The sequence below is a fragment of the Podarcis erhardii genome, assembly GCF_964252035.2.
Source record: "Podarcis erhardii genome assembly, chromosome: 9".
In the NCBI taxonomy this organism is placed as follows: domain Eukaryota; kingdom Metazoa; phylum Chordata; class Lepidosauria; order Squamata; family Lacertidae; genus Podarcis; species Podarcis erhardii.
This window is the reverse complement of record NC_138512.1, coordinates 20,890,666-20,905,813: the sequence shown is the minus strand read 5'-3', so window position 1 is coordinate 20,905,813 and position 15,148 is coordinate 20,890,666. Positions and strand designations below refer to the sequence as shown.

General features: G+C 44.4%; 1 protein-coding gene and 1 long non-coding RNA gene across 5 annotated transcripts in view; one reads left to right on the top strand and one right to left on the bottom strand.

Annotated features, from left to right (window-relative positions):
- The window catches only part of GABRG1 (gamma-aminobutyric acid type A receptor subunit gamma1), a 65,166-nt gene extending 54,325 nt beyond the window's left edge, over positions 1 to 10,841 (bottom strand). The window contains exon 1 of one of the 3 annotated variants that reach the window (XM_081875874.1): positions 10,550 to 10,841. In XM_081875874.1, coding sequence (XP_081732000.1) covers positions 10,550 to 10,650 — 101 coding nt within the window. In that variant the 5' untranslated portion in view covers positions 10,651 to 10,841. The other 2 variants (XM_081875875.1, XM_081875876.1) reach the window with 2 other exon arrangements.
- Positions 10,804 to 15,148, top strand: part of LOC309349718 — a 30,070-nt gene continuing 25,725 nt past the window's right edge. For both annotated transcript variants that reach the window (XR_014160129.1, XR_014160130.1), the window contains exon 1: positions 10,804 to 10,902. This is a non-coding gene — a long non-coding RNA (uncharacterized lncRNA). The remainder of the gene's footprint in view (positions 10,903 to 15,148) is intronic.

The window sequence follows — 15,148 nt, the reverse complement described above, 5'->3', positions numbered from 1 at the left end:
AGTTACCTAAACTGAAAGAAGACAAAAAAGTCTAGATGCATTGCTACTCTTAGTTTACCTGGTGCAGAATAAACCCCAAAGAATAAATTGTTTGGGAGAACAGTTATAAGAACAAAGACAAGAATTAGGTTAGACCAGAGCTGGGACGTTTTTATGAAGAATGCTCCCAGATAATAAGAGAAGGTGAGTTGATCATCTTTTATTGGAATTGCATCTGTTAAGTTAGGAGTTTTCAAACTCCTAAGTTACACTGAACTTTCAGAATGGAAAGGAAAGCAATTTCCTACTAGAAACAACAACAGAAACCTGTTTCAAATGCAGGTTTTTCTGATCAGTTTTAATAATGCCCTAAGCAAATGACTTCCCTCCTTTATTCCAAATGGGAATACCACAAATTGATATTTGAAGTTTGCCAGTTCTGTCAAAAAACTACTTTGGCTCCCTTCAGAATGTCCTGCATAAGGAACCTCAGATTGGCTTTGTATTTATGGTGGAATTTCTATGGGAACACCAATAGTATATTGATCATTGTGCCCTTTTAGCAGGGCTTCTTATTCCCACCATCATGACTACTGTAGCTCCCTGTGTTGCAATGACAGATGACACTAAATGGCCCTACGTCCGGGAAAGGGAAAGGTAAAGGACCCATAGTCCAGTCAAAGGTGACTATGGGGTTGTGGCACTCATCTCACTTTCAGGCCAAGGGAGCCGGCGTTTGTGCACAGACAGCCTTCTGGGTCATGTGGCCAGCATGACTAAACCACTTCTGGTGCAAGAAGACACCGTGGCAATTGCCAGAGCGCACAGAAATGCCATTTCCTACATCTGGGACACCTGGGTGATAAGAGCAATCCAATCACACCCAATTAATCAAACTTAACAAAAATAAATAAGTTTCTGTCAATCCCATCAAGTATTACAAACAAATTTCATATTGGTTCAAATTAAAGATACAAATGAGTGGTACTATAAGCCATAGGCGCCAACGCTAGGGGCCCCTGGGTGCCAGGGCACCCACACCTCAGAGCTCCGACGCAACTTCTGGTTTTGACACTACCCTGAAATAACTTCCCTGGAGATGTTTGAGGCTGTGCCAGGTCTCCAAACATGACTTCCAGTATAAACTGGAAGTTGCATCAGAGGTCTCGCAAGGCCTCAGATGTGACCTCCGAGACCCTGCGAGGCCTCAGAGGCAATGTCTGAGGCCATACCAGGCCTCCAAACACGACGTCCGGTTTATATCAGAAGTTGCGTCCAAGGTCTGACAAGGACCTGAGCTCTGAGACCTCGCAAGGCCTTGGAAGCGCCGCTGCTGACATAACATGACGTCACAGCATCGTGTTACATCGCATAACCTGGGGCCCAAGTCAGCTGAAGATGCGCACATTAACAAAAATGCAATGTTTCAATATAACGCCACACAGAATACACCTGAGCTACATTGTTATAGTCAATGTTTAGTCAGTGTTGCTCTGGCATACCCCTGCAGTGCACAGCCTGATGCCTCCGCCTACAAAACGAAACAGGTGGAGGCGTTGCCCCAGTAACAATTCATTCAGCCTCATTCTGACTACTAATGGAAATAACAAAAAGGCTTGTCAGCAAGAGCAAAGGCAGCTCAGCTCCAAAATGCCAGCAGGAGCAAAGGATAGTCTTAGTATGGAGTGGTAGATAAGATATCCTCCTGAAGACAAGCCAAATAGTAATTCCTGCTTCCACTCTCTGCTCATCACATAGTTCTTTAACACTTGTAGCAAAACTTTATGAATGAATGAATTCATACAGCACGTAGAATAGTCTGGTGTCCTGTTTGGCTAATAGGTCACTGCTATAATTTCTATAATCTGTATTTTCCCACATGTTCTGATGTTATTTGTCATGTGAGACCAGGTGTGCTAGAATTAGTTGTCATGCAAGAAGCACCCAAAAATGCTTTATGGCAGGCATAGGCAAACTCAGCCCTCCAGATGTTTTTGGGACTACAACTCCCATCATTCCTAGCTAACAGGACCAGTGGTCAGGGATGATGGGAATTGTAGTTCACAACATCTGGAGGACCAAGTTTGCCTATGCCTGCTTTATGGGCAAATATACAGTAGCACCATATAATTAGTACTCTGAGGTTTATAAGGCAGAGCTGGTGCACATAAGGTTCTTTACCATGTGATTGTGTGTGTGTTTGTCCACTGTTCATGGCCCCAGCTATACACCCTGTGTCAAAATAACGCATATTGGAATGTTATTGCAAGGTGTAAAATGTTACCTGCATCGCTTATTCTGGCACCACACCTTCATACATATGAACAATTTTGCTGGGAACCAATCCAACTCATGCATCTGAGAAGCAAGCAAATTAGATTTCCTAGGACCCTGTTGGACCACAGCCATTTTTTTTGGAGACCCATCATCTCTCACTGGAAATTTCTCTTCCCTTCAGCGTGATCGACACTGTCATTCATTACCTCCACTCCACCAGACTACTTGGTCAGGATTAGATTAAATATATTTGTTAGATAGTAGCCTACACATAATGTGGAAGTGCAAACACATTTGTAAGTTAAGATTCATAGGTCTGATTCTTGCTGATGATTCTCTGACGATACATCAAATGCAACTGGAATTCAATTGATCTGGTTCTAGCTATTGATCTGCTCCACTTATTCATAGCAAGCTTGCCTCCGTCAGCCAGACGGAGCATTTGTCCAGATAGCCACCATTACTGGGTTCAGCCAAAGCATGAACACCTGTAGCTTTGTATTTAAAGTGAGAGACAAAAATAGATGTCACTTGTGACAGAGTGAGATTCTTAGAATGGGGAGGACTCACAGGCTGCATTCACACGGCTATTTAATCCATATTCCATTTCCCTAACTGTTATACTTTCCACATTATATTTGAGACTTCACACGACATCAACACCACTTCCAGAAATGCAGTATAACAGAATTCATTGGAAGTTTAGCATTCATTCCTATGTTATTTACTTCCAGAAAAAGAATATGTTTGCAAATAACATGGAAATGTGAACTAAACTTGTGCTGTATTCTGCTGTATTTCCAGAAGTGGCACTGCTGTTGTGCAAAGGCTCAAATGTAAGGTGGAAATTAACACTTAGGGAAATGTTGAGGAAATGGAATACACTGCCGTGTGAATGCAGCCAGTCTGTAGCTCATGAGGGTGTGGAAAGTGGAGCATGTAAGTAGCCCATCAGAGGAGGAAATTAGCCCAGAAACGATCAAAGACCCCTAAGTAAGAATGGTGCAATGAAGGAAGAGTCATATTGAATCCGTATCACAATGATTCCAGAATTAGAGTTTCTGAGATTTTCACCCATTTCCTATAAGGAAAAGACATCTGTGCAGGAAATCACGTGAAACCCACGTCTATGGTGATGAGTCCACATTTCATGTGCATATTCCTTTAAAATATGGTATGTCATGGTTTCACACAATTCCCTACATTCTAGTTACAGGTAGGTAGCCATGTTGGTCTGTCATAGTCGAAACAAAATAACAAAAATTCCTTCCAGTAGCACCTTAGAGACCAACTAAGTTTGTTATTGGTATGAGCTTTTGTGCATGCACACGAAAGCTCATACCAATAACAAACTTAGTTGGTCTCTAAGGTGCTACTGGAAGGAATTTTTGTTATTTTGTTACAATTCCCTACGGTTATTTCCATTTAGGAGTGAAACATTCGAAGTAGTTGTCTGAGGATGCAAACAATTTCCCAGCTTTTTGCTTCGTATAACACACATCTATAATATACAGAGGCCTGGTCTACAAACATTTTTATATTCCGTTTTTAGTCATTTGTTTCTATTGCAACCTATTCCATTTCTCCCCTCCACCTTCATTACCATAGTTATTTGTGTTCCTTCCAACAACACTATGTAATGTGGCCAACATCTGCTGCTTGAAATTCATTTTCTCTCATCCTTTTCATGGAAGATGGCTGTTCATACACCATAGTGGCATGTTTCATAAAGTTGGGAGAGGGGAGGGGGAGTCCTCCTTAGTCATATAAAGATTTTTGATTGTGTGTGCAGGCGTACACTATTTTTATTCAACATTTCCATTAAAGAAGCCAAGTGTGCTGGTGGCACAGAAAATTTATCTCTCTGCTGCTCATTCAAGAAGAAGCCAAGACTTTGGCTGCTAGATTCTTAAATGTACAGTCAGATTCTTCTTGCGATATGAAAGCTACTGGATTCTGTGCTGTTACTGCTTTTGCACAGAAAATTGGGTTGCAGGGACCTTCGGCCATAAGCACCCTCAGCCCATTTTCAAAAGTCCTCTGCAAGCAGTGAGTTCAGACTTCTTGCAATAACAACCTGCCCCTCCTAAGCAACCTGCTGCAAGCAGGAGGAGAGATAAAGACTGCCACTGCCCTGTTTGGGCTCTGGTCCCACCCACTGCTAGCATGCACTCACTCTCTCAGTTACCTACAAGGGACTGTGTGATCCTTAGTTCAGTTCCCCATTCTTGATCTAGGTCACTAAAGATGTCTTCCTAGCTGAACAAGATGGATGGAAAATTTGACAAGAGCAATCTATCAAAGTAACTAGTAGTCTAGATTATTTATAGGGTAGCCTGCTCACTGAACTGGGACTGACTCAAGACCAGGAATGCAAATTGTTTGGATAAGATATAAGGATTTGTTAGAAAAGAAAACCCCAAGATGGTTGTCACCAATGGAAGCGAAGGCACAGAAAAAACTCAATATGGAGGCCAAATGGCCGAAATATTGGGAAATTTTGGAACAAGATGGAGACAGAACAAAATTGCAGAGTTTTGAAAAATTGAAAAATAAAGTGCAAGATTGGCTCCATTATTATCAAATAATGGAGGCATACAATTTGGACAAAAAAGTTGGTTTCCAGGTGGAAAAATCAAAATTGGAAACAGAATTGTTAGATTCAAAAATCAAGAATTTGTCAAGAATGTATAACTTGCTGTTGAAATGGAACACTCAAGATGAAATGGTGAAATCAGCTATGATTAAATGGGCACAAGATGTTGGACGTAACATAATGATGGCTGACTGGGAACAGTTATGGACCACAGGTATGAAATTTACGGCATGTAATGCCCTAAGAGAAAATTTAATGAAAATGATTTATAGGTGGTACATGACACCAGTCAAGCTTGCAAAAATTTACTATTTGCCCAATAATAAATGCTGGAAATGTAATGAGACTGAAGGTACATTCTTTCTCCTTTGGTGGGTATGCCCAAAGATTAAGACATTCTGGGAGATGATTTATAACGAAATGAAAAAGGTATGCAAATATACCTTCCTGAAGAAACCAGAGGCCTTTCTCCTGGGCATGGTCAGCCAATTGGTGCCAAAGAAGGATAGAACTTTTTTTATGTATGCAACAACAGCAGCAAGAATACTCATTGCGAAGTATTGGAAGACAGAAGATTTACCCACCCGGGAAGAATGGCAGATGAAGTTGATGGACTATATGGAACTGGCGGAAATGACTGGCAGAATCCGAGACCAGGGAGAAGAGTCGGTGGAAGAAGACTGGAAAAAGTTTAAAGACTATTTACAGAAATACTGTAAAATTAATGAATGTTAGAAAAATGTTAGATTGAAGTTATATGGCTTTAGTAAAAATGTTATAAGGAATCAAATATAAATAGATTAATAGAGTATTAAAGGAAAAAATAAGGTTAGAATGTGTTAAGATAATTATAGGATAGAAAACAGAGGAAGATGGAAAGGAATTGCTGAAACAATTAACAGAAGTGGAATACAAAAAGGGAGGTGTGAGGAGGTCGCTGAAATAAGTGAATGAAAGACAACATATTGAAATTGTTTGATGTGTTTTAAACTGTTTTTGTTTTGTTTTGTTAGTTTAACGTGTTTGTGTTATGTAGTGTTTTTGTATTGTATTGTATTGTTCTTTTTTTTCTTTCTTTGTTGTTTGTAGTGTTTAAATTGTTGGAAAACTAATAAATATTATTTTTTTTAAAAAAAAAAAAGACCAGGAATGCAAAAATGTAGATATTCAGTATGCACTGGCTCCTAAACAAACAAACAAACAAACAAACAACTGGGCTTGGTTCAGCAGTCAGAAGACCAGGCTTCTTCTATCTAGCTCCTAGAGAATCTCACTGACTTTGGCATTTTGCACAAGACTATTCATTTATGTCTGCAACAACACAAATTCATTAATCAGCAGGACATCTGATTTGCATAAATGTGCAACTGACTTATTTGGTCTACCCAGAAGAGTATGACTACAGATTCCATTGCAATGTCTTTGTCCACACTATAGCAATAACAATCGTAGCTGTTTGTCCCATAGCATATCATTGCTTTTAAAACAGGATGAGGGTGACTTTAGTATACAACCTAACTGCAGTCTTGGTTATGACTAAGGCTAAAGGTATAAATAAGCTGCTTCTGGGTACTTGTGGGCCTATTGAGAGCACCATGTTTGGCCTTACTGAACAGCATCAAGAGGAGGGCTTCATATGTGTAGCACAGATAGAAAGGCTTTCAAGTTACTTGTAGCCTTATTTTGTCTCTCTTACCCTATGTAAATGGAGCCATGTGAAGCTAGATGTGCCATGCATGACTGGGGGGGAGTGGATCCACCTGAATTCCTACCTCCGGTATTCTTCATATCTCAGCAAATACAGGACAGGATTCAGAATACAGTGGTACCTCGGGTTAAGTACTTAATTCATTCCAGAGGTCCGTACTTAACCTGAAACTGATCTTAACCTGAAGCACCACTTTAGCTAATGGGGCCTCCTGCTGCTGCTGGAGCACAATTTCTGTTCTCATCCTGAAGCAAAGTTCTTAACCTGAAGCACTCTTTCTGGGTTAGCGGAGTCTGTAACCTGAAGTGCATGTAACCCGAGGCACCACTGTAAAGGGAGCCAGGCATCACTTTTGTGGTCCCAAATTTTACTTTGGTGCCATTGTACTCAGAGAATTACGGTAAAGGTAAAGGTACCCCTGCCCGTACGGGCCAGTCAGTCATGTCCGACTCTAGGGTTGTGCGCCCATCTCACTTAAGAGGCAGGGGGCCAGCGCTGTCCGGAGACACTTCCGGGTCACATGGCCAGCGTGACGAAGCTGCTCTGGTGAGCCAGCACCAGTGCAGCACACGGAAACGCTGTTTACCTTCCCGCTATAAAGCGGTACCTATTTATCTACTTGCACTTAAGAGTGCTTTCGAACTGCTAGGTGGGCAGGAGCTGGGACCAAAAGACGGGAGCTCACCCCGCCGCAGGGATTCGAACCGCCGACCATGCAATTGGCAAGCGTCCCCCCGAGAATTACGGTAGTCTATTCCTAAAAACCAGGTGCTTCTTTCAGAAAACATGTGCATACATTCAGACGGATGTTTGGACTACACCTCACATCAGCCCTGCTGGGGCTGGTGTAAGCCATAGTCCAAACATCTGGAGAATGCCAGGTTGGGGGAGGCTGACCTACTGCCCAGGCATTGTAGAGCTATGAACAAAACCACTAGAGCTTTAACAATTCTAGGAGGCAAAGTCTAGCTCTGAAAACCACTCACTTCACTTACAGCCATTTTATCCATTATCCTGTGAATGGGGCCGGGGGTGGGGGGAGGTGTGCCTTTAAAGAAAACCAGTTGATGCAGGTGTTGGTGTTTACACTGAGCATTCAGCTGAGGAAGTGCTGCCTGGAATCAAAACGACAAGTCAAGCAGTCCCCCCCTCCCCATTTCCCATTTAATAGTTTTGTAATTTGAGGATAATTGCACACAAACTGCAAAAAATCAAACGTTCTTAGTGCAGTTACAGAATACTCCTCTAACTTTTGTCTCTTCGCTAAGGAATGCAGTAATAGTTCATTTCCTGCTCTGCCCCATTTCCAAACTACTTCCCTCCCCAGTCCCTGCCTTTTCCCTCAGTCTGTCAACTAGCTAAATGATCACAGGTGATTGTTCTCTCTCCCCTCTGCAAACAGAATGTACCCACTTGAATATTATTATTTTTTTCTGAGGAGCAACTCGTTTCATTAAGATTCATTCACAAGAAGTCTTAGCTGTGCTGGTGTCATTTTCATCAGTGCCTTTGAAACGTTACCATAACCTGACAAGTCTCCCCCTCCCACCAGCCTTTGAGAGGGCTCAAACTACAGCATATGCTATAATAATAATAATAATAATAATAATAATAATAATAATAATAATAGATAATCAGAGATGTTTCTGGCCAATTTCCTACAGCATCCTGGTGATGAAGCTGAGGCACACTCTTAAGATTCACACACTTGACACAGATGCATGAATGATAGCGCAGTGTGGATGAATTCAAATACTTTTTAACACTTTTTTATATTACCCCCCCCACCCTGGATACTGCATATCCGGAATATTCCCCCACCCTGCTTAACGATTTGGCCTACGTCATTAAAAAAATAGCAATGGATTGCAATTTAATATCTTTATGCATTGCAATTTAATATCTTTATGAGAAATGCAAACTGATGGCACAATGCCCATTACAGTATCTATGAATTATTCAAGGGATTGAAAAGGGACAGCTGATTTCCTTTTCTTCCCCTAAAAAAATCTTAGAAGCAGCATGCTTGCCCTTCCTCCACGAAGTGCTGCTTCTTTAGGGTCAGCCTGGCAATCCTTTTACATTACCAATCCATCAGGCTTCCAAAATCTCTGAAGGAGCACCACAGCTGTTCCATGTGTACTCACAAGGCACAATATTTCCAAGGCTTCCTATCCAAAATGTATCCCATTGCTAAAGACATAGTGAAAGAATCAAGGGGAAAGGAGGGTAAAAAGCTGTGGCTGTAGTTTTCCCGGACCATTAAAGATCAGGTTTAGCCAAGCAAGTAAACACTCTTTCGAACAACCATTTTCTGTAGTTTTGAGAGATCACATTAAGACAGTCCGTACACACAGAAGACCAGTTGCTTTTCACCCAGAAGTGCCAGCGGTGCGGTGCAGTGCAGAATTTTGAATGACTCGATGCTACAGAAAGAAAGAGCATAAAACTTCTGCTCCCAGTTACAGTGCCTTCCACAGCCCTCTGGCAAAACCAGCCACTTTTCAGGACAAAACCCAGAAGATCCTTTCCTGCAGAAAACTCCCAGAACTACCCCCACCCCCATGTGAACTGTAGTCCAAACATCTGGAAGGCACGGAAGAGTGACACAGGGGTTATACTCCCCCCCGCCCCAGTTAGTTGAAAGCAAGTCCTGCTGATCTCAGTGGAACTTATTTCCGAGTGCTTCAGGCTCTCAGCCTAATGCTAAACAGGGTTACTCAGAAGGAAGTCCCATTAGATTCTGTATGACATATTCCCCAATAAGTAAGTTTGCATGTTGCTTTGCATGCATGCTTCCTGAGAAAGTGCTGTTTTCAAAAGGCTTTAACTTCCAGCTGAATGTGCTTAGGCTTTCAGCACTGCAACATGATTCCCCGTGCATTCCTACCCCAAAATAATTCCCATTTAGCCCCATCCTAATATACATGCTTACCAGAAGAACCTTAACCTAAGGGGAATTTGCTTAGGGGAATTTACTTCAGAGGGAACCGGGCTGTTAGTCAACACGTGGCTGTTCCCCACTCCAAAAGAAAAAAAACTTTCTACTAAAACTCACCAAGGCTAGGGGCTCAAGTCTGCCACCCTACCTTGGTTTCCTTAGAAGTGACCTGGGAAAGCTCAGTCGGTAGAGCATGAGACTCTTAGATCATTGGTTTGAGCCCCATGTTGGGCAAAAAATCCCTACATTACAAGGGGAGTTGGACTCGATGACCCACCGGATCCCTTCCAACAGTGCAATTCTAAGATTTACTGTTTCTAAGCAGACACACTTAGGGCTTTGCAGCTCCCAATAACCCCAAATCACACACCTCCTTTTAAAGAATAAATCTCAGCAACCTGTAGCACAATGGGTCAGTGTGCCTAACTGTTAACCAGAAGGTTGGTGGGTTCGACCCAGGGACGTCTGTGGGGAGAATTCCCGCACTGCAGGGGGCTGGACTGGATGACCCTTAGGGTCCCTTCCAACTCTACACTTTCTAATTCCCTAGGGACTTGCTTCAGAATCGACCCGGACTGGATCAAGCTTCGCAGAGAAGAAGTTCACACTCGGAAAACGAGCAGAGGAGAGCAGCGGTTTTTGTCTAGGTGGCGAGTTGCAACAGCTCCCTTCCAGCAACGCGGGCGCTCGCCCCTGGACCAGAACAGAAAGTGATGGCAGCGTGAGGAGGAGGAGGAGGATGAGGATGATGATGATGATGATGATGCCATCCAAAGGACCGAACCCCCTAAGCAGGAAAAAGCACAGAGCTCCCTTTGCTTTCCAGATGCGCCGATCGAATGCAGGGTTAAATTAAGTTTTGCCAGACTGTATGCATGCATGCATACAGTCCCCGGATTTGCAAACCAGTCCCCATACAAAATCCACTGAAGTTGAAAAATGTCCCTGGGGAAAAAAAAATAAAAATCTGGTAACCTTAGGTTAAGTGCAGCGAAGTGGCCACAGGCAGGACCGGGCGGGCACGTGCGGAGGAGCCTCGGCTACTCACCAGCTGCCCAGGCGGACCGTCAAGAGCAGCAGCAGGAGCCTCGCGCCGCCGCGGGGGCTCCACGGACGCGAAGGGAAGCAGGCACCCAACTCCGGCTCCATGCGCGCTCGGCGCTCGGGCTCCAGCTGCCACTGCTGCTGCTGCTGCTGCTGCTGCTGCTGGCGCGCCGGGTCCGCAGACTCCCGTCTCCACTTCGCAAATGGCAGCAGCAGCAGCAACACCAGCGCCGCCGCCGCTACTTGCCCTCCGGCTGCTGCTGCTGCAGCCGCTGCTGTTTTCGCGATAATAGTTGTAGTAGCGGCGGCGGCGGCGGCAGCAGTTAAGGAGAGCGCGAGAAACCCCTCAGCAAACAGGTAGCCGCGGGTCCGGGAGCGGAGGAGCCGTCAAGGCGTGACTGGCCAATCGGCGCCTCAGCCCGCGCCGTAAATGATCGAGCGAGCCAATCAAGCCGGCCCGGGGGCGGGGTTGGCTTTCCGTTCGAAAGCGGGGCTGAGGGGAGAGAGGAGAAATTGGCGGGCTGCTGCAATAATAGGGAGCGGGGCTGCTGCTGGGAAGGGCTCGGGGCTTGCTGCCTGTGGAGGAAAGTTGGAGGCTATTCGTGTCAACTGGGGCGTTGCTTCCTCCTCCAACTTTTTAGAATTGGTGGGGTGTGGGTGTGTGCTTCCTAGGGATATTCTCTTTCCAGCAAAACTCTCGCAGGAAAGAGCGAGGGGGAAACCTCCCCTCAGGAAAAGTGGCGGGAGAGTTTCCCTCTCTGGATCTGCGTTGCCAAGCTCCGAAAAGGGGTCTCGGCTGAAGCAAATTAGTATGCAGCTAATCCTGCGTTCCTTGCTTGATCAAGAGATTTCTTTCCACCACACAACAGATTCATTTCTCTGTCTCCCCCACCCCCGCCATTTTCCCCCTTTAAAGTTTCCAAGCACAGTGGTTGTAGGAAAACACATTTTTTTAATCAAAGAAGAAAACACACATTTTAACGAAAGGAGAAGAAAGTGAACTGCAGATGCAAACATGTAGCTACTCAGGCTTTATTTCAGTTACTTACCCCCCCCCCCCATATCTGTATTCTAATTCTTTATTCTACACCCTAGATATGCAAGTTCACATGGTTGTATTCAGTATTAATACTGCCACTATTCACTATACCTGATCCTCCATCTCAAGGGTGCCAATTTGAATAAAATATTGGGGGGAGGCAAGCCTTCAAAACTGATCACAAGATGCCCATCACATTTTGAGAAGGCCTGGCCCCCTCAAATATTTTTTTTGGGGGGGGGGGCAAAAGAACCTCGGCCACTAGGAGTTGGCTCCTATGTCTATCACTTCAACTGAAACCAAATAGGTTTTTTAAAAGGTTTGGCTAGGACACACCTGAAGACTTCTGTGCAAAGTCTAGGAAGGAGAGGAACAAAATAGTTTCTTTATAAAACAAAAGGTTTGGTCCATGGTTCTAGCAAGACATTCAGCGCATGCTTTGCATGGGGCTAAATGGGAAATATTTGGCATAGTGATGGAGGCACAAACCCATCACTCTACTTCACCTTCCTACCCCAGCTTATTGTGATTCCCCGTAGGTCTTTTGCACTATAGAGCCTGCTCTTCTTGTGCTAGAGAGTGTAGATGAGGGACCGATCCTTTGATGGTGGTGAGTGGAGCCGTTTCCCGCTTTGGACCCTCTTTCCAGTGTAGGACATATCCTGAAGGCAGCTCTGGTGAACAACGGGGTGTAGGGCTCATTATCTCAGGCCCACATATTTGCATAAAGACTCAGCTGCAATGGAAAACAAGGCCAATTTGAACAGAATCGGAGAGCAGGCGGATCCAGAAAAAAAAATGTGCAGATGAGGTTACCAACTCTACAGTCTTGGAAGGGTGCCTGTGCCCTTGGAAGCACTTGGCAGAGTACGGCGTGTGGGTGTTATGTCCCTTTCTTGCTCCATTAGGTTTGCCAAGGGACAAGGACAGTACAGCGGGCAATCTCTCTGAATTGTAGGTGGCAGTGGTGGTCAGTCTGTGGGCCTGACTTCTGGTCTTTATGGTACCAACAAGGTTGCTGCTGTATCTACTGGACCGCTGCCTGTGGAAAGCTGGGAGACAAGGATAGTTATGAACACCAGTTAACAGCTGCAATGGGTTGCCTTTTAGCTAAACAGATGCGAGGGGTGAATTTACAAAAAAAGAGGGAAGGGAACAGCCGTAAATGGGAGTGGTGCTTTGCCTCAGCCCCTCTCACTTGCAGTGTGCTTCTGGGTCTCCGTCTCTTTGAGGTACTAACTGCCGTGCCTACAATACTTACCTGTTCCCTTTAGGGTTTTTCAGCTGAACTGTGTATGCAGTGGCTAAATGTTAAGCTCCACAGTGCCTGCTGCAATATTACAAGGCAAAAGGGATTGTGAGTATTTGACAAACGGTGGCAGTGGGGTATTTGCTACTGCTGCACCAAGTGTCTGTTCTCATATTTACTTTCAGTAGTACATGGTGAGGTCATACCTGCAGATGAACATCTATGAGCAAAGATTCCCCTTCCTACACAGCATATAATATACTCAAATTTCTGGTAAAGAGTCTTGGGTGCCCATTGATGGCATATCTCCAAGGTACAATGATAGAGGATGCTAAGATGTGATGAAATGGACCCCTAAAGAGCTCCAGCGAACATTATTACAGAATGGAACAGTGCTGTAAAGTGCATGCTGCAATCCTTCATGTACGTATTGGTAGGATGAATTCACAAGAGCCATTTTAATGCACTACTGCATGCATACAGGCTGGAATACATCTATATGACTAGATCTATGTTAATTTACAAGTAAATTAGTTTCATGGAGAATTGGGAGATGGCTTCTTTTTAAGTTCTACTGGGATAAGAGCTCAGAATAATGTGAACGCTTACATGTTCCATCACTGTCATGGTGTCAGGGATGGGTTGTCGACAGTTATCTGAGAGGAATCAGGAGCCAGGAGGTGAAGCAAGGAATTGGATCTGGGGAGCAACTCAGGGCTGAAGACAAAGCAAGAGTCAGGGCCGATCAGCAATCAAAATAACACACAGGAATGCACTTGAGCCAGGAAGACATTGTTGTGCAGGCACGACCTAACTTAAGCAGGACCTCCTTTCATAGTACTTCATGTACAGGAGGGTCCAATGGACAACCTGGGTGGGCTACCCCAGGTAAGCTGTCCAGGAAGATGCTCCATCTGCACAGATCTGCATGTTTTCCTGTTTGAGACCTGGCAGCTCTTGCCACACAGGCAAGCTGACTCAAATGCTTCTCTCTAGCAATGTTGAAGCTCTGTCCTCAGATGTAACATGATTAGGACGGGTGTTTAATACTGATGCAGTGAAATATCACAAACTATAATAGCATACTGACATTAAAAGGGAGTGGGTGGCGCTGTGGTCTAAGCCACTGGGCCTCTTGGGCTTGCTGACTGGAAGGTCGGTGATTCGAATCTGTGTGACGGGGTGAGCTCCCATTGCTTCTGCCAACCTAGCAGTTCGAAAGCACACCAGTGCAAGTAGATAAATTGGTACCGCTATGGCGGAAGGTAAATGGTGTTTCCATGCACTCTGCTGCTCATCACAGTGTCTCATTGTGCCAGAAACAGTTTAGTTATGCTGGGCACATGACCCGGAAAGCTGTCTATAGAAAAACGCCAGCTCCCTCGGTCTGAAGCGAAATGAGCACCGCACCCCATAGTCACCTTTGACTGGACTTACCGTAACTGTTTACCTTTACTGTATTGACATTGCAGTAGCAGGGATCAGTAACAAGAGCCTCGCATTTGGTATTCAGGAGGTATCATTGAGTCCTCCTTCTTAACAACCTACAAATGCAAAAAGTGTAATATTGTGTCAATAAAATTTGGCAGCAAGCCATTGGAGGGAGGACAGCATGTGTTATTTTGGCCCAGTAGCAAACCTAGCCACTCACCAGGGCACAGTAGATATATTATCTTAATGCTGGAGGCCACCTTTTAGAGTTTATTATTTCTGGCAGGCTCTAAGCACTTTACCCCTTTAGATTTGTGTAATATACACTTCCCATAAAAGACACTTGAATTTCCGCTTTAAATGGGTTATGCCAGCTAATCCACCTTCCCTGGCTTTAATCTCACACGCTCACAACCGAATGCACCAGTGATGGGCAGATTGGTACCCAACCCAATCTCTGAAGCAATGTTAATGAGCAGCATACCGCTGAAGCTTTTTGAGGCTCGGCTGTTGCTATGGGGATGGAGAAAATCTGGCAGGAGCAGGAGCCACCACAACACGTTTATAGTAACCGGAAACGGTTCAGTTTGCAGGGTGCCTAATCCTTGCATCCAGGAAGTTCTGCATGGGCCACAGAGTTGTGCTTTTGCTGGTAGCTCGATTAGTCACAACACAAAGATGACTGCAGTTCACCAACCTTCTTGTATGAAGCAGAGTGACACATCCTTTGCTGTCTGTTTAGGGTGAGCTTGCAAATAGACTTTCAAGTCCAAAGAGTGGGAAGGAAATTTCACCACCAAGAGCATCTATCTAGCTGGTCTCAGAATGAGCACATGAATGAAGGTATTCTCATTGGCTGTCCTGCTGAGATATTCCTTCTCATT